The sequence below is a fragment of the Artibeus jamaicensis genome, unplaced genomic scaffold (assembly GCF_021234435.1).
Source record: "Artibeus jamaicensis isolate MK-2021 breed Jamaican fruit bat unplaced genomic scaffold, CSHL_Jam_final contig_233, whole genome shotgun sequence".
Taxonomy (NCBI): domain Eukaryota; kingdom Metazoa; phylum Chordata; class Mammalia; order Chiroptera; family Phyllostomidae; genus Artibeus; species Artibeus jamaicensis.
The window spans coordinates 54,319,900-54,343,717 of record NW_026521486.1 but is presented as its reverse complement, the minus strand read 5'-3'; the positions used below and the strand labels follow the sequence as shown (position 1 = coordinate 54,343,717).

General features: G+C 57.4%; 2 protein-coding genes across 4 annotated transcripts; one reads left to right on the top strand and one right to left on the bottom strand.

The window, feature by feature from the left end:
- Window positions 1–1,093: 1,093 nt before the first annotated feature.
- On the top strand, window positions 1,094–17,892 carry ANKRD52 (ankyrin repeat domain 52). 2 transcript variants are annotated; one of them, XM_053661708.1, is made up of 28 exons: window positions 1,094–1,225; window positions 1,549–1,632; window positions 2,099–2,177; window positions 2,375–2,445; window positions 3,490–3,690; window positions 4,391–4,478; window positions 4,608–4,750; window positions 4,977–5,189; window positions 5,467–5,545; window positions 5,879–5,993; window positions 6,174–6,256; window positions 6,362–6,479; window positions 6,701–6,769; window positions 6,956–7,096; window positions 7,174–7,254; window positions 8,379–8,490; window positions 8,683–8,754; window positions 9,022–9,223; window positions 9,443–9,530; window positions 9,603–9,720; window positions 10,151–10,370; window positions 10,466–10,553; window positions 10,657–10,740; window positions 10,855–11,000; window positions 11,215–11,297; window positions 11,513–11,595; window positions 11,762–11,853; window positions 12,291–17,892. In XM_053661708.1, exons 1-28 carry the CDS (start codon window positions 1,199–1,201, stop codon window positions 12,539–12,541), a joined length of 3,231 nt encoding a protein of 1,076 aa, XP_053517683.1. In that variant the 5' UTR covers window positions 1,094–1,198; the 3' UTR covers window positions 12,542–17,892. The 2 variants fall into 2 exon arrangements, with proteins under 2 accessions (XP_053517683.1, XP_053517682.1); XM_053661707.1 differs by having other exon boundaries at window positions 8,361–8,490.
- SLC39A5 (solute carrier family 39 member 5) lies at window positions 17,851–23,661 on the bottom strand. 2 transcript variants are annotated; one of them, XM_037133219.2, is made up of 11 exons: window positions 23,572–23,661; window positions 22,129–22,483; window positions 21,455–21,638; window positions 20,310–20,472; window positions 19,974–20,143; window positions 19,611–19,751; window positions 19,142–19,238; window positions 18,891–19,061; window positions 18,656–18,736; window positions 18,357–18,547; window positions 17,851–18,111 (listed from the first exon to the last, which is right to left on the bottom strand). In XM_037133219.2, exons 2-11 carry the CDS (start codon window positions 22,410–22,412, stop codon window positions 17,968–17,970), a joined length of 1,626 nt encoding a protein of 541 aa, XP_036989114.2. In that variant the 5' UTR covers window positions 22,413–22,483; window positions 23,572–23,661; the 3' UTR covers window positions 17,851–17,967. The 2 variants fall into 2 exon arrangements, with proteins under 2 accessions (XP_036989114.2, XP_036989116.2); XM_037133221.2 differs by lacking the exon at window positions 23,572–23,661 and adding an exon at window positions 22,819–23,239.
- Window positions 23,662–23,818: the final 157 nt, after the last annotated feature.

Here is a 23,818-nt window from a genome sequence, read left to right as displayed (position 1 = left end):
GAAGACGCTAATTGAGTTGCTGAACTCCGAACAGGACCCTGAGTCACCTTTTATAAATTGTACCAATTTTTCTTTTTAAAAAGATTTTACTTATTTATTTTTAAAGAGATAGGAAGGGAAGGGAGGAAGAGAGGGAAAGAAACGTTCAGGTGCAAGAGATACATTGGTTCGTCGGTTGTCTCTCACACGCCCAGAACCGGGGACCTGGCCCACAACCAGGCAAGTGCCCTGGTCCGGGAATCAAATCAACGACCTTTCGGTTCGCAGGCCGACACTCAGTCCACTGAGCCACACCAACCAGGGCCCAGTCTTTCAATTTCCACTCATCTTCTTCCCTCTTTTTCCCTTTTTGGGCTGGGCTGACCTGCATCCAGATCTTCCCTGATTGGCTGCTCTCTAGCCTCTCCAATGGAGGAGGAGAAGCACCCCCATCCTTTTCGGGGTAGAAACCATTGAGCCTTTTAAACCGTAGCGGCCACCCCACCACCTAAACCTGTCAATGTAGTAATTAAGGAGTCGAAAAGTGACCCTTCTGTTGGCTTTGGAGGCCTTTAGCTGCCAGCTCTTCTAGCGTCTTTGTGGGTTTTTTTTTTTTTCCTGCAGCTGAAGAGTCCTCGGGATTTCTCTGAAGTTTGAACACTTTTGCTATTTCCCTTCTACCAACTCATGTCGCCAATAGTAGATTTATACGCCTGCCCTTCCTCTGAAGCTATTGTCATATATAATCCCCAGATTTCCATGCCCCTGCTTCCCCAAAGTCTGTGGGTGTTTTAGGGGTGTGTAACCGCCTACAGGAGGAGTTAGCTCCCGAGGGGGCACTGAGGTTTGGTGGGCTGCAGGGCCAATGTCCGAGTTGCTGCTAGAGTCTTGTGGGGGAACCCTGGAGCCGCCAGACTGGAGCAGGCAAGCACACTGCGGCCGGCCTGGGGAGCCGGGGAACCTACGCGCGAGGTGGGAGCGACCGCAAGGCTGAACGCAGGGCGCCACGGCTTCAGGCAGCGCTGCAAGCGTCCTGCGGCTGGGCCCAGGACGGCCGCCAGGGAGCGCTGCGGGCTCCCGCTCGCCCGCCCCCCGGTAGGCGGGGCCGCGTTCTCCCTGCAGCCGCCGCCGCAGCCGCCGCCAGGGCCGCCCCGTGTCCCCGGTGGACCAGCCGCCGCCGCCGCCGGGAGCTCGATGCGGACGGAGCCCGGGCCGGGCCATGGGGATCCTCAGCATCACGGACCAGGTCAGCCCTTCTGCCTTTTCCCGCTTCCTCCCTCCAGGGCCCGGCGCCACCGCCACGCGAGCCCGGGGATGTGCGGCCTAGGCAGGGCCTGAGCCCCGAGCTCCCGCGGCTCCCGCCCCGCCCCACGCCGCGCTCCCCTCAACCAAGCCGGTGTCCTTGGGGGCCTGGTGACCGGCGGAGACACTGCGAGAGTACCCTGCAGCCAAGACTACAGAGTGGGGCCCCTTCGGCGACGCCCCCCCTTAAACCTGGAGTACCCCCCGCTCCCCCTCCCCCGCCGGTTCCGCTCCGGCCCGCTCCCTGAACGCCGGTTCTCCCTGCAGCCGCCCTTGGTCCAGGCCATCTTTAGCCGAGATGTGGAAGAAGTGCGTTCCCTCCTCTCGCAGAAGGAGAACATCAATGTGTTGGTGAGTTGAGATCAGGAAGGATGGCGAGCCGGTAATCTGGGCCCTGGTGTTCTGGACTCCTCCCCACTAATGGGGCGGCTCCACGTCTCCTCGGTTCGGATGAGGCCGCAGCTCTTGCCACCCTGGGGCGGGCGCCTGCTCCACCTTTGGGGATGGAGAGAGGTCAGCCTGGGCGCACTGACCAGCGGCTCTGTACGTCCAGAAACAGCATTCGCTTCTGAAGCGTCAGAGTCTGCAGCGCCCCCTCCCCCGTGGAAGGAGGAGGCTGCTTCCTGGGCTTCTGGGCCCTGACCCCTACTCCACCCTACCTGGGTGGTCGCTTTGACCCAGGATCAGGATTTAGGAGTCCGCAGCACCTTTAGGAAGAGGTTGTGGGTAAAGGCCTGGGTGGGACTCTAAGACTTGGGCTGGGGACCTGCATAGTATAGTGCATGCCCGCAGCGGCCCCTCTTTTCTGCCTTCTCAGGACCAAGAGAGGCGAACCCCACTGCATGCTGCTGCCTACGTAGGCGATGTCCCCATCCTCCAGTTGCTACTGATGTCAGGTGAAAGTGGGGAGCTGGAAGGTGTGGCACTAGGGAGGGACCTGAGGGGAGGAGCCTCTTTTTTTATCCAAGGATTATTCTCTGGTGGTTGGTCTGAGCCAGGCTACAGCACCATCCAGATTCCCTGCCGTGACGACTGGCTTCATTTCCTACCTCTTCTCCACCTCTTCTCAAAAGAGGAAATTCTATCCACACAGGTGCTAATGTCAACGCTAAGGACACACTGTGGCTGACCCCTCTTCATCGTGCTGCTGCCTCCCGAAATGAGGTACAGGCCTCCCACCTTCTTTCACCTTTCCAAAGAAGGATGAGTTCGTTGGTTAAAGGTGCAGGTTAAGGATTGGAGAGCCTCAGCCCTCTTCCCTACAAGCTGGCCTACCCCAGGGGCAAGACCAGCCCTTGCCCCTCCCACCCCTAGAACTGGCCTGTAAAAAGGTGCTGAGTGTTGCCAGCTGACCTGACATAAGGGGAGAGCTTAACTCTGGGCTGGCAGACTGCAGGGGGCCCTGCTGCCAGGCCTGTGTGACTCATTCCTCCCTGGGGGGCCACCTGGGAGTCTGATCGCCCTCTGGGCACTGAGATTTTTTTCCTTCCATGGAAGAACAGGGGTTGTGATCTGTTGCATCCCTGCACCTCAAGCAGCATAAAAGCCAACGTCACAGTGTCAAACATGCCTCATCAGTTAGGTCCATCAACCCTGAAGAGTGTAAAAAGCAGACCTCTCTCTTGGTTTGACAGTCACTTCCCTGGCTCTAGCCACCAGAGAAGAGGGGACTGAGACCAGCGGGAACAAGGTGGGGGTGATTAGGAGGGCCATTTTAGCCTGGGTTTTGGAGAGGAACCAGTGTATGTTTGCTTACCTAGGTAATGACTATGATTTGGTACCTGTGAAAGGGCTGAAGGAGGGTATTTGGGCATTAATGTTACAGGAGCATTTATCTTTGCTAGAAGTATTTTGGGATTGGGATCCTCTACGTGTGTGGACTTGCTTTGTAGTGGCTATGTGTGTGGGTGGAGATTTTCAAGGCCTGGGTTAGAGAGTGCTTACCGATGGCTTAAAGAAGAGGAAGGGATCCATATTTTCCTCAGCAAGGTAGGGAAGATTTTAAGCTCTAAGAAGATCCAGAAGATGGAAACAGGTATTGAGAGGCTAGATTTGCTGGCCCAATGAGAAGAGACTCTGCTGGGGAGTAGAGAGAGAGAGAGAGCACAGGGCCACATGTGCCATGCTGACCTATTTTTCCCTCTATTTCCTATTGTTTTGCCTCCTTCTCTCCCTCTGTCATCTCTCTTATCCCCTGCCCCTGAACAGAAGGTGCTGGGGCTGCTGCTGGCACATTCAGCAGATGTGAATGCCCGGGACAAGCTGTGGCAGACACCATTGCATGTGGCTGCTGCCAACCGGGCCACCAAGTGTGCTGAGGCTCTGGCACCCCTGTTGAGCAGCCTCAACGTGGCTGACAGGAGTGGGCGCAGCGCCCTGCACCACGCCGTACATAGTGGGCATCTGGAGGTGAGGACCACTTCCACTCCACGTCTAGCCTAGTTCCTTCCCTTTCCTTCCTACTCATCTTCCCCGGCTTCTGGGCCATCAGGCCTGGGGAGGAGAATCCCTGAGGGTTACGCGAGCGGTTGGGCTTGAGTACTGAGTGAATGGTCACATTAGATTGAAGTCCTTGACTTGGACTTAAAGAGAGAGTAATAAACTCTCTGGGAGTTAAATGGAAAGTTTTTTATATATGCCTTTTTCTGAAGCAAGAGTCCATGAATTTCAACACACTTTTAAAGACTTTTCAAAAGAGTTTAAGAACCACCAGATCACGGGGATGTAAAGTATGGCATAGGGCGTATAGTCAACAACATCGTTACAACTATGTACAGTGCCCGGTGGGTACTGGGAATATTGGGGGGAACACTTTGTGAAACATGATTGTTTAATCACTGTACTGCACACCTGATACTAATACAAACTAATATTGGGTGTAAACTGTAATTAGAAAAAAACCCTCACAACACCAGACCACCTGAAGAGACTCCCTCCAACTGTGTGGGACCCCCTGGTAGTGCCTGCTTCCTCTGTCTCCTTCTCCAGATCGCTCTGCTCAAGAGCAGATACAGGCTGCCTCAGCCTTTTCGAGGAGCTGAGGCTTCTGCTCTTAGGTAGGTTGAGAGCCTTAACCTGGCACTGAACGGTGTTTCCTGTCCTGATACAGACAGTGAACCTGCTCCTCAATAAGGGAGCCAGCCTGAATGTCTGTGACAAAAAGGAGCGGCAGCCGCTGCACTGGGCAGCTTTTCTAGGTGAGAAAGGATTCACGGGAAGAGCAGGAATTTGATGTTCAAGATTCCTAGGGCAGGGAAGAGGGGGTTGCAGCCTTCGGAACGAGGCCCTCCACAAACCCTCCTTGAGAGCGTCCTTTCTCTTCCCAGGGCATTTGGAGGTCCTGAAATTGCTGGTGGCACGGGGAGCAGATCTTGGCTGCAAGGACCGCAAGGGCTACGGGCTGCTCCATACAGCTGCTGCCAGTGGCCAGATCGAAGTGGTGAAGTACCTGCTCCGGATGGGGGCTGAGGTCAGGATGCTAAGCCTGGGGGCTGGGGGCCAAGGGCGGGAGTTGAAGGCCAGAGTCTGCTATGGAGATACAAAGGGGAGGCATGGAGGACGTGATAAGAGGGTCTGAATAATGCTTACCTTAAATAATAGTGCCCTCAGGATTTCTGGGATTCTCTAAGCTGTGTGTGTCAGTTTTCACTTTGTTTAAACTGATACCTCCCTTACCTCTGCCCCTGGAAATCCAGATCGATGAGCCCAATGCTTTTGGAAACACAGCTTTGCACATTGCCTGCTACCTGGGCCAGGATGCTGTGGCTATTGAGCTGGTGAATGCAGGAGCCAATGTCAACCAGCCGAATGACAAGGGCTTCACACCACTACATGTGGCTGCAGTCTCCACCAATGGCGCTCTCTGCTTGGAGCTGCTGGTCAATAACGGGGCTGATGTTAACTACCAGGTACCTGAAGGGTTGAGGCTGAGACCAGTGGGGAGAGGAGCCTCGCTCTGGGCATCCTGACCGTATCTTCCCTCTGGATCACTCTCTGGGGAATTGTCCCCTTGTTTACTGGGTGGAGCAGACCTTGCCAGGGACCCGGGAGAATGTGGGCTAAGGAGATGTCCATATGACTACACCGTCCTGAGATGCACCCTTCAGAAGGGGAAAGGGCATTCTCTTGTGCTTTACACTGAAAAAACAAACACACACAAACAAAAACCCCACCATGTTTCCACAGAGCAAGGAAGGGAAGAGTCCTCTGCACATGGCTGCCATCCACGGCCGCTTCACCCGTTCCCAGATCCTCATCCAGAATGGTAAGGCTTTGGGTGAGCCTCCCAGGGGGGGCTTTGTGCTCCCTCTCCTCCTCCCTCAGAAAACTCATTTCTAGAAACCCTTTTTCTTACTTATATTCTGCCTCCCACACTGTTTTCCAGTCAGGGTGGGCACTTGAAGCTCTGAGCCAGGCACCCATAGAAACGGCCCTGCTCTGCCTGCTCCGTGCCCTGAGGGTTACAAACCGATAGCACATGTGGATGCTTAGCCTGGCACCTGGCGCATACTAAGCACTCAAGTGGTGGCTAACTAGTCAGTGTAAGTGGCCTGAGGCCTAAGGTCTGCCTGTTGACATGTATGCATCCCCCTCTCAGGCAGCGAGATAGACTGTGCTGACAAATTTGGGAACACGCCACTGCATGTGGCCGCTCGCTACGGACACGAGCTGCTCATCAGCACCCTCATGACCAATGGCGCGGATACCGCCCGGTGAGTCGGGGCTCCTGGCCCCACTGCTAGGCCGCCTCAGGTCTGCACAGATGGCTCGAATCCAACATGGGGGCACGCAGGAGCTTGCCCAAGGGAAGGTCACCGGCTCCTAGGCTGCTGCTGGGTCACAGAAAAGAGGTCTCTCCTTGACCCAAGGACTGAGTCCCGGCTTCTCCCTAGGCGCGGCATCCACGACATGTTCCCCCTGCACTTAGCTGTCCTTTTCGGATTCTCTGACTGTTGTCGCAAGCTTCTTTCCTCAGGTATGTGCTGGCGGGGCGGGGGTGGGGCAGGTGTGTGGGGAAGCGGAGGCCTGTTCCCTCTGCTCGGGGCCCTCAGATGGGATCTGGCTGTTCCGGCCCCTGCAGGTCAGCTGTACAGCATCGTGTCTTCACTCAGCAATGAGCACGTCCTTTCAGCTGGGTTTGACATCAACACACCTGACAGCCTTGGCCGCACCTGTCTTCATGCTGCTGCTTCTGGAGGGTGAGTTCTGGAGGGTGAGGGAGCTCTCTCTCGCAGGCCTTGAGAGGAGAGCTGGGCCAGGGTCGGTCCCTCCTTTCCTGCCCAGGTCTCTTGCCCTCTCCCAGCCAGGGCAGCCACAGCAGGCAGGGCTGTCTAGTTCCATCCTTCCTTGGCCCCTCCCTGCTCCCGTGGCTTCTCCTTGAGGCTTTCGCTCTCTTAACCCTCACCTTTCTGCCTTTTAGGAATGTTGAATGTCTTAATTTGCTGTTGAGCAGTGGAGCTGACTTGAGGAGGAGAGACAAATTCGGAAGGTGTGTTAATGTTCGTGGATATATGTAGGGATTGTATCATGAGAGCGCCAGATGACAGAGTGAGGAGTGGGGGGCTGGAGCCTGAGTGAGGAGAACATTACAGAGCAGCTTTAGCTGCACATCTGGATGCGTTTTGATCTGTCCCTGATTTCTTCTACCTGCCCACCCTCCTCCACTTCTCCCCAGGACCCCACTGCACTACGCAGCCGCTAACGGCAGCTACCAGTGCGCCGTCACGCTGGTGACTGCCGGGGCCGGCGTCAATGAAGCTGACTGCAAAGGCTGCTCCCCACTGCACTATGCTGCCGCCTCTGACACCTACAGGAGGTGAGACACCCGCTCCGGCCCTCTCGCCCCCTCAGCTCCCCGAACTCCCCTGTGATTTCTTACTCTCCCTCCCACAGAGCAGAGCCCCACTCATCTCCCAGCCACGACGCTGAAGAGGACGAGCCACTGAAGGAGTCCCGCAGGAAGGAGGCTTTCTTGTGAGTAGCTGGGGAGACTGCTGGGCCGTCGCAGCCAGCAGTGTGTTCGGGGTGCTCTGAGTGTGGTCCTGGACTGAGCGTCACAGGCAGCGACAAAGGTGTGAGGTGCAGGTTCTTCCCTCAAGGAACAAGGGGTCTCATTTTGAGAGAATCAGAAAAACCAAACACACATAACCATTTGCTTTCTCCATAAGCATTAATTAATTACTTATTAGCTGTCAAGTACTGTACTACTACTAAGGATAAAGGATCAGTAACTCCAAGTTTCTGCTTTCTTAAAGCTAATAATCTGTTGGGAAAGACAAACAAAAGGGCCCTTACACATTCTAATGTGAGATGTTAATGATGGGAAACTGGGTATGGAGTATGTGGGAACTCTGTAGTAGCGTGTCCACAGTTTTTCTGTAAGTATAAGACTGTTCTAAAGTAAATGGTTTATGTATTTCTAATGGATACTTACAACCCAAGAGGCTCAGCTTTGTGGCCTTTGGCAAGTAACTTAACTTCTCTGTGCCTCATTTTCCTCAGCTATAATAAGGATAAGACTAGTATCTACCTCAGAGGATCATTACGAGGATTAAACTAATGCACAGGAAGTAATTAGAACAGTGCTTGACACATAGTGAGTGCTAAGTATGGTATTATCACTACAAGGATAACTACTACTAAACAACAGAAGGGTGCCAAGGGAGCGCAGAGGAGGAGGCACCTCACTGGGAGAGTTAGGAACGGCCTCACAGAGCAGAGGATGCTGGGACTGAGTCTGAGATGGGTGGACTTCTTCAGATGGGCTGGGAGGAGAAGGCCTTCAAGGCAGGGGTTCAGCATGCCTGGAAGTGAGGGGAGAGTGTCTGTGAGCAGAATGCTGATAGCTGGTACTTGTGCTTTAGGTTCTCTAGGATAGTGTTCAAAGGATAAAGGCGGGTGTTGGAGCCAGGGTGGTTCAGGGCAGACCTAGATAGAGGAGAAGGCTGGGTCTGGAGGTGGGGTCAAATGGGCAGGAGTTAACCTACTCAGGCGTTGGCCAGCTGGGGGGGGGGTTCCCTTGCCCCTCTGCCTCTCCCGGAACTGTGCCCTCCTGGACTGCATCTGTCCCCACCTCACAGGCTACCTCTTGCCCCCAGCTGTCTGGAGTTCTTACTGGATAACGGTGCAGACCCCTCCCTGCGGGACAGGCAGGGCTACACAGCTGTGCACTATGCAGCTGCCTACGGCAACAGACAGAACCTCGAACTGGTACGCCTGGCGCCTGGCTCTAGTTAGGGGGACGGGGCAGGGCGCCTTCCTGTTTGTGGATTCTGAAACCAGGGGATGACCGAATCCAACGCGGTCTCTAGATCCAGGGGCTCGGGATTCCTGTTGGTGGGGGACAAGGCTGATGTTGTGGGATTTCCAGAACCTTAGCCCCTGCTGTGCCGTCCGTTGCAGCTCTTAGAGATGTCCTTTAACTGCCTGGAGGATGTGGAGAGCACCATTCCAGTCAGCCCTTTGCACTTAGCTGTGAGTCCCCAACTTTTCTCCTTGCCTTCTTTGTCCTTACCTGCCTCACACATAGGTGCATGGACTTGTGACTCAGTCCTAGCTTCCACCTTCCTGTGGGGATGGGGCAGCAGGCAGTGGTCTGGGGAGGGGATGGGCATAGTGCAGGTTAAGAGCCTGAGGAGCCCGAGGAGCCTGTAGGGAGGGCTGCTGCTTAGAGTCTCCCCGTGGGCCCCAAGAAGGAGGCAGTGTCCTAAGCTGTATCCATTGGCTGCCCACACCCCCCAGGCCTACAACGGTCACTGTGAAGCCCTGAAGACACTGGCTGAAACGCTGGTGAACCTGGATGTGAGGGACCACAAGGGCCGGACCGCGCTCTTCCTGGCCACTGAGCGAGGCTCTACTGAGTGTGTGGAGGTGCTTACAGCCCACGGCGCCTCTGCTCTCATCAAGGAGCGCAAGCGCAAATGGACGCCCCTGCACGCTGCTGGTTCGTCTACTCCTTGGGTTGCTCCCTTCTGTTGCTCCGCCAGGCCTTGGAGGCTGGTTTCCTGTCCCTCCCGAATGGGAGTGGGGCTTGCAGTGGAGTGGCCTTGGGAGGACAGAAACTTCATGTACTGGTTCATGGAATCCTGTCCCCCTGCCCCTTTCACCTTGCCCTGCCTCCTCCTTCTGACCTTGCCCTGACAAAGGTCCCCTTTCCTCCTAGCTGCCTCTGGCCACACTGATTCCCTGCACTTGCTGATCGACAGTGGGGAACGAGCTGACATCACAGATGTCATGGATGCCTATGGACAGTGAGTGTGGCTGGTGGCGGTGTGCGGGTTTCCCGTCCCTGCCAGCCCTCACCTTTCTCCGCCCCTCTGCAGAACCCCACTGATGCTGGCCATCATGAATGGCCACGTGGACTGTGTACATCTGCTGCTAGAGAAAGGATCCACAGCTGATGCTGCTGACCTCCGGGGCTGCACTGCCCTCCACCGTGGGGTGAGTGAGCTCCTGGATGGGGCCGCTCATAGGTTGGCCTGGACGTGGGGGCCTAGGACCCACCGGCGGTAGGACTTCAGGTCGTCTGACTGCGGCCCAAGGCTGTGTGCCCAGGGTCTTCTTACTGGGCTTCACTGTGTTTTTTCTAGGGAAGCACTTGACCCCACAGCTGATCTTCCTGATGACCTTGCCTTATAGTCACATACAGCCACCTGGTCACCATCCAGATGCTGCCCCAGGGCACCTATCCCATTGGATAATGGTGCTGTTACCCCATCCTTCTCCACCATCACCAGTCCTAATGCTGCCTCCTCCGCCCACAGGATCGGAGTCCAGGGTGTGGCTCTTACTCCTGGACTGGCCGGGCGCCTGGCCCGTGGGAAAGGGAGCGGCTCCTCACCCTCTTGCCCCACCCCCATGTCACCTGCAGGCAGTGACTGGCTGTGAGGACTGCCTGGCTGCCCTGCTGGACCACGACGCATTTGTGCTGTGCCGAGACTTCAAGGGCCGCACGCCCATTCACCTGGCCTCGGCCTGTGGCCACACCGCAGTCCTGCGGACCCTGCTGCAGGCTGCCCTTTCCACAGACCCCCTGGATGCCGGGGTGGACTACAGCGGATACTCACCCATGCACTGGGCCTCCTACACTGGTACGGGCCTGGGGTCTTCGCACCACGGGCACGTGCGGAGACCAAGGGTTAGTCGTTGTTTTGGTCCATCACCACTGTCCCTTCCTCATATCCAGGACATGAAGATTGTCTGGAGTTGTTACTTGAACACAGCCCATTTTCTTACCTGGAAGGAAACCCCTTCACTCCTTTGCACTGTGCAGTGTAAGTCCCTTCCTCTGCCTCCGCCCTTCTCCAGGGTCTGTGACCTGCACGCAGGGCAGGAATCTGCTTTCCTTGTTCCTACCGAGCCTTCCTCTTCCGCCAGAATTAATAACCAGGACAGCACCACAGAGATGCTGCTGGGAGCTCTGGGTGCCAAGATTGTGAACAGCCGAGATGCCAAAGGACGGTGAGTGACAGGCAGAAGGCGTAGGCAGAAGCCTGAATTGCCTCTCTGGCCACCTCTCTCTGCTCAGGCAGAAGAGCCTTCCCTGTCTCACAGCGCCCGACCCCCGCTCTGCAGGACCCCTCTTCACGCCGCTGCCTTCGCGGACAACGTCTCTGGGCTCCGGATGCTGCTGCAGCATCAGGCCGAGGTGAACGCCACTGACCACACAGGCCGCACCGCGCTCATGACAGCGGCCGAGCATGGACAGACAGCTGCCGTGGGTGAGTAGGGGCCGTGTGTGGAGGGAGGGGCTTCCTTGGGGTTTTTGTAAGATGGGCCAGCCCTGCCTGTGGACTTCAGGGAGGGGCGGCATGTCTGGGTGCGTTGCCCTCTGGAGACGGGATGCACAGTTTATGCAGACAGAAGGGCGAAGAGCCAGGATGGCTGCGCTCTGGGTGGGAGGCATCATTCCCTCTCTGTCCCTTTCCCTTGTAGAATTTCTGCTGTATCGAGGGAAGGCAGACCTTACTGTGCTGGATGAGAACAAGAATACTGCCCTCCACTTGGCTTGTAGCAAGGTACTGCCTGGAGTGGTGGCAGTGAGGCAGCAGAGGCTGGCTGGGGCTGGCTGAGGGGCGGGGCTGGCTTGATGGGATAGGTTGCGGTAGGAGTCAGAAATGGCCAGCCTGCCCAGTGGTGGCCTGGCTCTTGGCCTCACTGCTGCCCTTCCCGACTCCTCTGTGGCCAGTCATGCTTTTACTTCACGTCTCCCCTCTCTGTTCCTCTCCCTCAGGGCCATGAGAAATGTGCCCTCTTGATCCTGGCAGAAACCCAAGACCTTGGCCTTATCAACGCTACCAACAGCGCACTGCAGATGTGAGTGTTGAGGGAAGGGGCTCCGGGCCGGGGGCCGCAGGTGGGTGCAGGCAGAGCCGTCTGCATGCCAGGGGCGTGTGTTCAGTGCCTTGCTGCTCTGGCTGGAGGTGGCAGGGCAGCTTGGCATGCACTGACTTCATGCTCCTTCTTTTTCCTTTCTCCCAAGGCCACTCCACATTGCTGCCCGGAATGGTCTAGCTTCTGTGGTGCAGGCCCTGCTGAGTCGCGGGGCCACAGTGCTGGCTGTGGATGAAGAAGGTGGGTGGCATCTGGAGGCCCCCACCTCTCCCAGGTTTGGGGTCAGGGACATTCTTCAGGAGGTGACTTCTTAAACTTGCTGTAAACTGGATTTTCTTCCCAGCGGAACTCTTCAGAGCAGGGACCCGCACCAGTACATTAGAGTCGGGGGGGGGGGGGGTGTCTGCTGAAACTAGGTGGAGCCAGCAGGTTCCTTGGGAGAAGCCGGCCACATCCCTCGGCATCCAGTCCCCTGTGCTCCACCACTAGCTCTGCACTTCCGCAGTCTGTTGTTCTGTCAGCCTCCCTGGGCCCTCGTGGCCCTTGACTTCTGGCCCTGATGGGTGCTTGCCTGCTTTGGCTCCCTCCACGGATAAGAGAGCTCAGGGCCTGGGGCCGGGTGAGTGGGGACCCAGGGATACAGGACCCTGTGCCTCAGTTCTCACCCTTGCCTGCAGGTCACACCCCAGCACTGGCCTGTGCCCCCAACAAAGATGTGGCAGACTGCCTGGCCTTGATCCTTTCCACCATGAAGCCTTTCCCACCCAAGGACGCCGTCAGTCCTTTCAGCTTCAGCCTGCTCAAGAACTGCGGCATTGCAGCCGCCAAGACGGTGGGTGGCTGCGGGGCCCTGCCCCACGGGGCCTCCTGCCCCTACAGCCAGGAGCGGCACGGCGCCATTGGGTTAGACGGCTGCTACTCCGAGTAGCCCCCTCCAGTGTCCCTCTCCCTGCCGGTGGCTTGATATCTTATTCTATTTATTTAGAAAAAGTCTATACATTTAGGGCACTTTAAAGGAGAACACGACTGGGTTTGGGAGCGGAGGGCGGGGGAAGCACTGGGGAGCAGCTGCTCACCCTTTGCCGCACCATCCTGGCCTGGCAGGGGTCTGGGGCTGACAGGGAGCACCCCAGGCCCTTGGTACCCCCAGGGCAGCCCCTTCTGCCAAGTGTCCCAAAATGATTGCTAAATGCCTGGCTCCCCCTCTCTTACCCCGTCTCTCAGTTCCCCCATTCTGCTGCCAGCCCCCCATCTCTTCCCTCTGATGCTCCTCTCTGTGCCCTCCCGCCCCTGCCCTACTGCCAGGCAGATCTCCTTCTCTTCTTCCATGCCCATCACTGCCTCTCTGCTCGGCCTGCTCCTCCATCCCCGCAGCAGTGAGAAGCCTTAATTTCTGGTACTGTGTGAGCACTCTGGGGGCGTCCCCCTCCCCCTTCAGGGGCAGCTAGTGGACGAGTGGGGAGGGTATTTAGCACTGGGGCCTGGAGCTTTTCTCCCACTTCTATACCCCATCACCCCTAAAGTTCAAATGCAAAACACTTGAAGCAGCAACTACTGTACCTGGGCCCCAATCCTGCACTCTCCCCTGGCACCTCATATGCAAATCAAGGGCTGGTTCTGCCCCCACAGCCTACCCTCCCTGCTTCCCCTCTCTCCTGGCCTGGCCCCCTAACCACGCACTTTAACCCTGCTTTTTTCTTTTAACTTCTGGGAGGGCAGAGTCTCTGGCCATTCCCTCCCTGGCTCTCCTGTCCCTTAACTTTGAGGCTTGTCATGAATTTTTAAGTAAGCATTTTATCCTTTAGGGGAAGAAACAGATTAATTTCCTGCCCATTTCAAAACCACAGCCCTAGTATGTCCTTTGTGTTTCAGGCATGTGTTTGCATGTATGGAGGAAGGGACTGTGTTCTTCCTCCTGCGCCCCGCAACCCTAGACTTCCTTTGCTCCCTGTCTGCTGCCGCCTTCCGTTATGTCCGAGAGTACCCACTGCCACCAGTCACTCCTGATCTGAAGCCAAAGACGGTGGGGGAGGGGCAGGGCAGACTAGGGGCAGAGGCTGCTCGGGAGCCAGGCTTCCCCTCTGGTGTGAGGATGAAGCTCTGACCCAAGGAGCAACCGACAGACGCCGAGGCTGGGCCCCGGCCTTCCCCGCAGCAGGGAGAGGCGGGTTGGAGCTTGGGGCCGCACCGAGAAGATTCCTCAAAGTCACATCCCAAAAGCCAGACTGGGCCGGAGTGAGGAGGGGGCAGTATTTTTCTCTAAATGTAGCATTGAATTTGGCCCTGGTCCCTTCAAAAGCCCTGTCCATCCATCTCCTAGCGAAGCCTCCTAGACAGCCAGACCCGTTCCCGCAGGCCGGCGTTCCCTCGCTCACACTCAATACCTCAGCCAGGGGCCAAGACACAGAACTTGAACAGAGGTCACGCCCCCTCCGCCCTCACAGTGCATCCTTGTCCGGTCTGGCTGCTGTCAGTATTGTCCCATGAGAACTGGATGGGCTTCGTTTACACAGTAGAGGGTCTCCCCCTCCCAGGGGACCCTCATTCTCCCGCCCCCTCTCATGCTTGCTTTATTCACAATCTTACACGGATTTCAGTTGTGGCCCCTGCGAGTCTTGCCACCCTTGCCAAGGGTGGGCTGAGGGGAGTGGAGGCATCCCAGGGCCCCTCCCTCCCTAGCAGATACCCTTAACCATACCTCATGCTGGTTCCCTGGTGCCTGGAGCGTTTGTCCAGGTCCTTACTCTTTGTCGTGGTCCTTTTCCTTTCTCTCTCTCTCTCTCTCTCTTCCTCTCTCTTCCCCTAACCCTCAGTTCCTAAACCATTTCAAAGCTTCCAAATGACCATTATTGGTGAAAAGGATTGTGCAGCTTTTAGTTTTTATTTTTGTTTTCAAAGCCAAAGGGCCTTGTGACGCCCCTCTTGCCCACTTCCCTCCACACCCTGTCCTCCCCTGTATGACAATCAATGTGACCTCTCTTAAGGGCTGCAGCCCCCCACTCCCACCCTGCTGGTTCTGCAGAGCTTGCCCCAACTTTAATTCTCCTGAATGTTCCCATCCCACCCCATCCCTCTCATTTTGGTGCTGGGAATTAGGTGGGTGGGGGGCAGGGGAGAAGGGAGCTGGGTCCTGCAGAGAAGATGCAGGGTGTCAGTCGTGTTCTCCTTTATCAGCGTTCAGCGATGACAGGAAGAACCGGAGTGTTTGGGGGGGGGGGGGCGTTGTGTTGCTAGATGAGATTTCTGGTGGCTGCCTGCCCGCTCCCCGCACGTCGGCAGTGCTGGGCATGGGCAGTGCTGGGCATGTGGCGGGCGTCCTCTGGCCTCCTCCTGTGGCTGCGAGGAGGCCTAGAGGACCGGCAGTCCCCTCTCCTTATGCCAAAGGAAACCCCACCCCCGCGCCCCCAGTTCTCCAGCCCCTAGTGTTTTTTGAAGCATTTTGACCATTCTCATGGCCACTGCATATTTATTTTAATGTTAAGATTTTTTTTAAACCTCTGACTTAAACGGGTGTGGAGAAGTAAAACAGGCAGGATGCCCCCCAACCTTCAGGGGCAGGGTGGGGAGGAAACCTCTCCTTCCCTCCCCGCCCTCCCCCCTCCCCCCTTCCCGCCGCAGCTCTAAAGCACTTGCTTCAAGTAATAAGCACTTTTGAGAAAAGGCCTATTTTAAGTGAGGACCTGGGAGCAGCCCCAGGTCCCAGCAAAGGAGACAGAGCGAGGGCTACACAGGAGACAGGGAAACAGACACAGGCGTGTGAATCGGAGGGCGAGATGAAAAGAGCCGGTGTTTAGTTTGATTTTGGGGGGACGTGTTTCTGACTGGGCAGTGGCTTCGGTAGGGTTGTGTATTATCCTTCAGAAAAACAAATGGCACAAACTTTGGGTCCCGGGATGGACCAACAGACCCAGGTCACTGCCACTGTCCAGCTGAGACGGATGGGCCACCTCCCCCGCCCTCGGCCCCCTGAGCCATAGGACTGCTGAAAACCACTGAATGTACAGCCCGGGTCGGGGTGGGGAGCAGCCCCTGGGGGAGGGGCTTCTCCTTTTGTTTGGTGCTGTGGGGGGTGGGAGAGATGGGACTGAGGGGCCGCCACCCCACTTAGACATGTGCTCCTTGGGGTGGAGGGTGGAGGAGGGCCCGCCTCCCTCCCCAGCCCCAGCCATGGCCCCTCTTCCCTTCTCATCCCTATCCGTTTTGACTGTAAGTCCAGCTCACCTTTGCCTTCAATATGTAACCAAAGGAAAACTCAATACTGTTTCCACCGCTGTCTGCCCACCTGAGCACCTTCTTCCTCCCCGGACCTAGAAGGGGAGAAGAGGCTGGGGGCATGGGGGTTGTGGGGCCAGAGTGAACAGTTCTACAGTTGAACCCCCAAAACCTTCTCTGGGGTCTTGGAAGGGGCCCTGAGAGGTGGGGGGGGGCAGGCTGGAGGGGCCGGGAGCAGGCACACTCTGGGGCTCGTGCACACTTGTGTTTCTCCATTAGAATGACTCCAGTGGCTGTGCTCCAGCAGGGAGGCCCCTTCCTCCTTCCCTCCCCACCATTCCTCACCCTCTCCCTGCCCCCAGTGTTTGTCCCCTGCCTCCCCTTCCCACCGCAAAGGAAAATAGCCTTACAGACCCTAGCCCAGAAGCCCTCCTGCTGGTGCAGACCAGTGTGGGGCCCCGTCCTGCCTAGTTTGAACCCTACCTTGTAAGGAGGGAGAAGGAGCAAAGCAGCCCCTTCCCCCATCTGGTGGCTCCAGTCCTCTGCAGCCTTGCCCCACGTGGGCAAGGGCGGAGGCGAGGAATCTTTGAGGACCAAGCCCAGTGGTCTGGGAAGAGGGAGGTGGAGAAGGAAGGGTCTGACTCGAGGACTCCCTCCTCCCAACCCGACCCCTAGAGAAGCGACCAAATCCCAGAGATGGGAGGAAGCTGGGGTGGGAGGGTCTGCTCTATGAACTACTTGAAGGTACTGATTCCGAGGCTGCTGTTGCCCACTTAAGTGTGAGGGGGACACTGTCACTGCATCCAGGAGGGCAGAGGGTGGCGGATGAGAGGATCCGCCCTTGGCCCATGCTCACTCCTGCGAGGCCCCTTCCCTGGGGAGTCTGACTTTGCCCCCGGGGACTTCGGGGAGAGCCTTCTCCTCCCATCTCCATCCCTCACCGTGGGCACCCTCTCCAATTGCACTAAAGTAGCTGTTGTGCCAGTCTTACCCCCACACCAGGGTGGGGTCTCTGCTTCCAGTCCTTTCTCTCCCCTTGCCTCTGCTCCCATCCCGGACAATCTCCTTGTTCCCTGTATTCCTGGATAGCTCAGCTTTGTGTGTGTGCGCGTTTAGGGGTGGGTGGGTTCCGGCTGGAGTGGGCTTGGTAGGGGTTTGGGAAGGGCTCGGAGAAAGAGGGAGGATGAAGCCTCCTACCCCCTTCCTCGACTCCAAGCCACAGAAGCCTGGGAGGGAGGGCGCCGACTCTTGCTGCTGTGTGTCTTGCAGATGTGCCAAAATGGGATTGGGGCGGGGCGTGGGAGGGGAGGGTGCCTGGCAGAGTGGCCCCCAGCGTGGCTCTCTCAAAGCAATACAGTTCCTCCTGCCTGGGGGATGGCAAGACAGGGGAGAGGGTTGGGTTGGGGACCTGGGGGTTCCCTGTGTACAGCTGTGTATATTCAGGGGTGTTCTCTGTCCGGTTCCCACTGCGGGTGTCTATGTGCGTGTGATCCTCCCTTCCCCGTGCCCTGCATGACCTGTGATGCTGCAGACACCACCATCCTGTGTGCAAGGGTGTGTTGGGGGCACTGAGGGGCGTGTTCCATGTCCCGTTGCACCCTCCACCCTGTGACCCATGTACTCGGTTGTAGGAAGTAAAGAGAACTGAGCACAATTCACTGGATTCTAGTTGAATCTTTCTCTAAGCAATTTTCCCCTTCCAGCCCTTCTCCCTGCCCTGGATCCACCTGTGGTGCTAGCGTTGGGGTCGGGGGTGTTTAATGCTGGTGGTCAGCAATAAAGGGCAGATCTGCCCAGATGCCTGTATCCCCAGGGTGCTGAGGGCAGCAGGAAAAAGTGGGGACCTCAGTGCATTGCCCCATCCCTCCCACTCCCCCCTGGGCTAAAGCACAATGCTCCCCCTGCAGACTGATGCACCCGTCCCCCCAGGCCCCTGCTCTCGTCCTCCCGACCTGCTTTGAGCCCCCTCCCACCACATCTGGTTTTCTATGCTGTTTTGGTGCAAGTACAACTGTCATAGTCATGGCTTGGGGATGGGTTCTGTTTATTAAAATCCTGTTGCTCCTACTGGCCCTGTGTCCCGCCTCCATTCCTGTGGTTGGGGGGAAGGAAGAGCAAGCAGGACGCCTGTCCCCTGCCCCGTCAGCCGTCAGAGAGTGGGGCCCGCAGCCGCTCCTCCAGCAGGGCAATGGCCAGCATGAGGCTGCCCCCCAGGAGCAGCCCCAGCCCCTGCAGCAGCACCTCGAGTGCAGGCAGGGGCTCGGGAGGACGCAGCAGGGCGGGCAGCTGCAAGAGAGGAAGAACGTCAGGATCCTGCCCTCGTCTCCGTCACGGAAACACAAAGCCTGAGAGGAGAGTATCTGGGAGTATCTGCAGTCCCTGCCCCCACTCTCTTGGGCCCTCGTTTCTCTGACCGAGGGCCTGTGGCCCCGCGCCCCCTGGGGGGCCTGTGGTGGTGGTGGAGGGACTGATACTTCCCTCTCCTCAACGGCCCCCCTCCCTCAGTTTCTCTGCCCTGCCCCACACCTCACCATGTCCACGAGGGCCACGTAGAGGAAGACCCCAGCAGTGGCCCCAAACACCCAGGGAGTGAGGGGCACAGGGCCCAGACTGAGCCCGACTCCCAGGGCTGCACCCCCTAGCCCTAGCACTCCAGACACCAGGCTCAGCAGCAGCAACCGCCGAAAGGGAAAGCCTGCCCGGAGCAGCATTGCAAAGTCACCTGTTGTGAGGAGAGGACAGGGTAGGAGAGAGTGAGCCGGTGCTGCCCCGTGCCAGCATCACCCGCCAGCCTCCAGGGTCCACCCCAACCCCACTCTGCCACTCCTACCCAGTTCGTGGGGCAGCTCGTGGCAGAACACTGCCAGGGTGGTGCTGAGGCCGCTGGAGAAGCCATGAGAGAAGGCAGCACCTGGGGGTGGTGGCACTGGAGGTGGGCAGTCTGGAAGGAAGCTCTCCCCGGGGGCCGGGCCCACGTTCCCTCCACGATCCCCTGATCCCCAAGTCCTGGTCACCCTCTCCTAGCTCCAGCCCGTGCCTGCCTCCCTCTGCCCCTCCCTTCATACCTATGGCCAGCCCATCAGTGAGGTTGTGCAGACCATCTCCCAGGAGGACCATCCATGTTATACTGGTGTCAGTGCCACCCTGGTGCCCGTGACTGTGGCCTTGGTGCCCAGAAGGGGCTCGGGCTGGTGGGGGCTGGCTGTCCTGCTCGCCGCAGCCCAGAGCCCCTGGCTCTGCAGGAAGAAAGACAAGGACAGTGTTGGTGGCTACGAATGAGACTGGGAGCCCACTCTTCATCATCTCCTCTGGTCACCTGGTGCGGCCGGTAGGGGCTGAAGTGCCATCCCGCTGCCGTCCTCTGGGTCCAGGTGTGGTGTTCTCAGATCCTTTCTTTTCTGCCTGCAGCACCTCTGAAATAAGAGGGTACCCCTCCTGGTGGAGGAGGCAGCAACACCAGGGGCTAAGGAGAGACCAGGCTACCGGCTGGGAAAATGAACGCCTGGTTCTGTTTCTGGCACTTGGGGATGTTTTTTGGCTTCTACTCTTTTCCCAGGTCGGCACCTCCCTGCTGTTGCCTTGAACTCAGAAGCGAAAGCTATTGGGCCAGGCAGAGTCCTGAGTCTTGGCTGATGGAGCCCTACCCATTCCCCATTAACAGTCAGGGCCGCAGTCAGGCAAACGGCGGAGCCAGGCGCACACTTGGCCCCTCACCTCCCTGTCCATGTGGCCAGTTCTTGGGTAGAACTCTGGTCTCAGTAGGAGGAAAAAAGGGAGTCACTCACTGGCCTTAGCTCTTGGTGCCGCAAAATCCCTAGCACGTTCTCCAGCAAGAAGAGCAGGAAGAGACCGCCAAGCACTGACAGCCCTGGACCCAGGTCTTCCTCTGGTCGCCCACTAGGTCCGGCATGGTGCCCTCCTTGTGCCTGACAGAGAGGTGGTTAGGAAAGATCCCCGAAAGCCCCGCACCCCGAAACATCCTCCTCCTGGGTGGGAGGTGGCAAGCCTTCACTTATACTATACGTTCTACTAGATGGCAGGCTGTGGGCTGACAGAGGTGGAGGGGATATTCTATGACTGGGAACATCTCGGGTGTGAGGGGCTGTCCGCCGAAGGGGGTAGGGGAACGAGGAAGGGGCTCCACGTACATGCGGCAGCAGGTGTAGCAGCGCATCCCCACAAAGAGTGCCCACAGCCAGGGCCCCCAGGAAGCCCAGCAGGGGCCGCCATAGACGAGATCCAAGGAGCCGCAACAGAAGCAGGGAGAGAGGAGCAGGGAGGCTGAGCAGCAGGACTGCCAGGGCGCTGTGAACCAGGGCTGGGGAGAATCAGGGGTTGAAGTCAGGCCAGGGCTGGGGGGAGGGGCTCAGAGCCAAAGATACACTGCAAAGGGAGGCAGGACCCCAGCGAACCCCCTCCCTTGGCTTGGAGCCCACTCCCTACCAGGACTCAGGGTGCCCTACCAGCCACTCTCACCCACTGACCAGACAGTAGATCCCCTGGTGGGGTTGGAACTGGGGCTTGGATGCAGACACGGCTGTCGATCTGATAAAGCAGGGCTGGGCAAAGCAGAGCAAACTGACGAGGAGTGAGAGGGGCAGCGGGGCTCAGGCCAAAATTGACCAGCAGCTGGGAACCATTCAGACACTGGGGGAATAAAGTTGGGAGTCACACACTGAACCAGGACGGAGACCTGCCCTTGCAGCACGTGGACCACTGGGTCTCTCCCAGGCCCCTGTGCATCAGGATCTGCACACAGGTACGTGTAAGCAGCATGTGTTCATTATCAGTAACTATTTAACCCCATACCAATGTTCAGTTCAATGCAGATTGGGTGCTGGTGAACATGGCCACCATCTCCCTCCCTCCCAAGCACCCGATGATGTCATTGATTGGGTCATGGATTCAGTCCGACAACTAGAACTCTCCAGTCCAGATTCTTAGAGAGGAAAAGACCCTGACATGTCACCAACCTTCCTTTCAACAGCCCTGCCACAAAGTTTATCCAGCCTCTGGCTCGACTACTTCCTGTTACGGGGCGCTCTCTTGCCAGGCCCGCTTCAGGGTCAGCTCTGTAGCTTTGACTGCCCTCTGGTGTATGTGGGACAAGTGCGCTGTCTTTCTGGATGAAAGCAGATGTCCATTCCCTGCAGGCCCCCTCTCCAGATAAGCAGCCCCACAGCCTACCCTGGGCCACTTCTCTGGTATCTCTGCTTTGTCAAGTGTGTGACTGCTAAGCTGGTTCTCGGCGTCCTAAGTGTGGCTGTCTGCCCTGAGCCCAGAGGGAACGTATTTTATATCGGAATAACATACCCTAATACCACAGTTGGATTTTTAAAAAGTAACTATTAAATTACTGACTCTTTCCCTGGCTGGTATGCCCCAGGGAACTGAGTGCCAGGTTGCAAACCAAAGGGTCGCTGGTTCAATTCCCCGTCAGGACACATGCCTGGGTTTCAGGACAGGTGCCCAGTTGGGGGCACGCCAGAGGCAACCACACACTGATGTTTCTCCTTCTTTCTCTCTCCCTTCCTCTTTCTCTAAGTAAAATCTTTTTTTAATTACTGACTCTATAAACATTTCGTGCCATCTAAATCCCATGGTTCATTTCCCTGTTCATCAGACTCACAGCCTCATTCAGGTGGTCAGCCAGTGAATGGTCCAGCAGCAGAAGCCTGTGAAAGAGGTCCAGGCCCGAGGGGGCTGGCCCGTGGGGTGGTGAAGAGGCCTTTGGCTGCTCAAGGTCACCCCACCCCGAGGGACCCAGAGGCAGCTCTGCCCAGACATCCACATTCAGTTCGGGGTCCCGTGGCCTGGAATGGATGGGTGGGATAGAAAGTCAGACTTGCCCTTGTTCTCTGTGAAATCCCCCTCGAGAGGCTGCCAGGGGAAAAGGGAAGACCAGCCACTGGCTGCAGTTCCTGGGACCCAGAAACCAATGGCGTGTCAGTCCTGGGAGCATCTGAGAAGTGTCTGTTACTACGGGAATGGGGGACATGGCGTGATAGGACATGGGAGTTGGGGGACAGCCAAAAGTGCTACAAACTGGGAGCCAAGGCAGCCTGGAGACACTGCGCGAGCGCTGGGACTAAAAGCAAGGGACTGAAGGGTGCAGGGGTCTGGAGAATTAGAAGGTGGCAGAGGCGAAGGGGGCCTTGAGGGGTTACAAGGAGTCAGGTCCCCCCAAATTTGTAATCCTAAGAATCTGATTTCAGGAGCCAGAGAATTTAGACACTGGAGACGGAGCTCAGCACTGAAAAGAGCTGGGAGGTGGGGTTTGGTGGTGGGAGAAGGGGCTGGTACCTGTGAGTGGAATTGTCTCCGGCAGAGGCTGCAGTGTGACCCTCAGGAGGCCCATAGTGTCCCAGGCGCAGCCCCTGAACCTGGCCGAGCCCCAGACTGTGGAGAAGCCTGGCGAGGCCCCCTGCAGACAGCGTGCCATTCTCCCCGTACAGGCCAAACAGCTGGGCCAGGTAATGGTTCTGCTCCAGCTCAGCAGGGCCCAGGTCAGGGTCTGAGCCCCCTCCCCAGCCCAAGGCTGCACACACACATATAGCAACCAGCAGATGACTCATTGGGAGCCCCATTATCGGGGGGAGCTGGTCAGAGGCTCTGGATCCAGCTTCTATTCCCCCTAGAACATCCTGAGGATTATGCCCTGGAAGAACAAGGAGGAAGCATCAGTGTTTCTGCTCGGCTGTTCAGCGCAGGGCCAGAGGAGACCCCTCATGCTCAGACAGCCCCCCCCCACTAAATCCAGCAGAAGCCCCCACTCCAGCCTCCAGCCTCTCTCCCTATTACCTCCTCCTGAATCAGCCTGTCATTTGCCAGTTTCTAGAATGCCTTCCCTGACTTGGTGCTCCCCTTACCTGATCCCGAGCTGACTGTTTATTCCCTATCTCCTACACGCCAACCCTCAACCTTGCCCCACCTTTCTATCCCTCTTCAATCCCCAGAACCCCACCCCCACTGGAAGTATGAGAACCCCATCACCTCAGGTCCTTGTCATGCCTCACTGTGGACACGAAGAGGTTGCTATTAGAGAGGGGAGCCAGCTGGGCCCAGCCTCCAGGCTCCCAGATGGAATGGAAGCCACGTCAGATTTGGAAGGCTGGGATGGACAAGCCCGCCCCCCTCTTAGCCCACCTGCCTTGGGCGGGGTCAGGGGTGGGGCCAGAGTGTGGAGGCTCACGTGGGAGAGGAGTTAATGGTTCACTGGTCTCTTGGGTGGGGGTCAAAGGTCAGTCTCTGCTGGGGGCGGGGGGGGGGCGGCGGCCCCAGTAGGGAGGGGCCACCCTCTGCCCCTGGAAAAGCCACATGGCTAAGGAGAATCTACTACTGGTCTTTTCTTCTAAATAATCCACCCCCTAACTCAGTTGGTACTATTTTAGCCTTGCCCTGCACATGCCCCCACCCCACCTACGTTACATCTGGCAGTGGGCTTTATTCAGCTCCACCCCCATCCCCACACTCCCTGGGAAAGTTGGCCCCAGGTGTTCCTAAGCTGCTGAGGAAGGTGAAGAGGCAGATAAGCGGCAGTCCCTCACACGTGGAAAATAAATTGTTTTTAGCAATTCCTCATCCCAGAGAATAGGAGCCAGACCTCTGGGAATCAATGGCTAAGAAAGGGGCAGCTCTGCGGGGACGAGGGAAGTATCTGGGCTCCCCTCAGATGCCCGACCTTGCTTAAGACCAGGAGCCATCTGACTGGGGCAATTGATCCAGGGGGGTCAAGGTTGGTATTACCTGTCAGCAGGAGGCAGAAAGGACGCCCAGAGGAAGGGGGACACAGCCTTCTTGGTAACAGCTGTGAGGTGGGGTAGACAGGCAGTGGGGGCAAGGGTCACCGGCAGGGAGGGGGCAGGGGAGGGACACTACCTTAAAGGGGCAGGCCTGTTTTCCCTAAGCCTCCTTACTGGTGACCAGGCTCCTCTCCACCTCCCAGGGACACACCACGTTCCCAAACGTCCAGGTGCTAACCTCTTCATTTTTC

Bases quoted from the DNA above. Each gene is read 5' to 3' on its own strand.
- ANKRD52 (XM_053661707.1), top strand. From the start codon at position 1,199: ATGGGGATCCTCAGCATCACGGACCAG. The intron at 6,480-6,700 runs GTGAGTTCTGGA...TCTGCCTTTTAG, and splicing joins CATGCTGCTGCTTCTGGAGG to GAATGTTGAATGTCTTAATT. The intron at 11,001-11,214 runs GTGAGTAGGGGC...TTTCCCTTGTAG, and splicing joins TGGACAGACAGCTGCCGTGG to AATTTCTGCTGTATCGAGGG.
- SLC39A5 (XM_037133219.2), bottom strand. From the start codon at position 22,412: ATGGGGCTCCCAATGAGTCATCTGCTGGTTGCTATATGTGTGTGTGCA. The intron at 20,473-21,454 runs GTGAGTCTGATG...TTATTCCCCCAG, and splicing joins CTGACCACCTGAATGAGGCT to TGTCTGAATGGTTCCCAGCT. The intron at 18,548-18,655 runs GTAGGAGTGGCA...TCCTCACAACAG, and splicing joins CGAGCTGCCCCACGAACTGG to GTGACTTTGCAATGCTGCTC.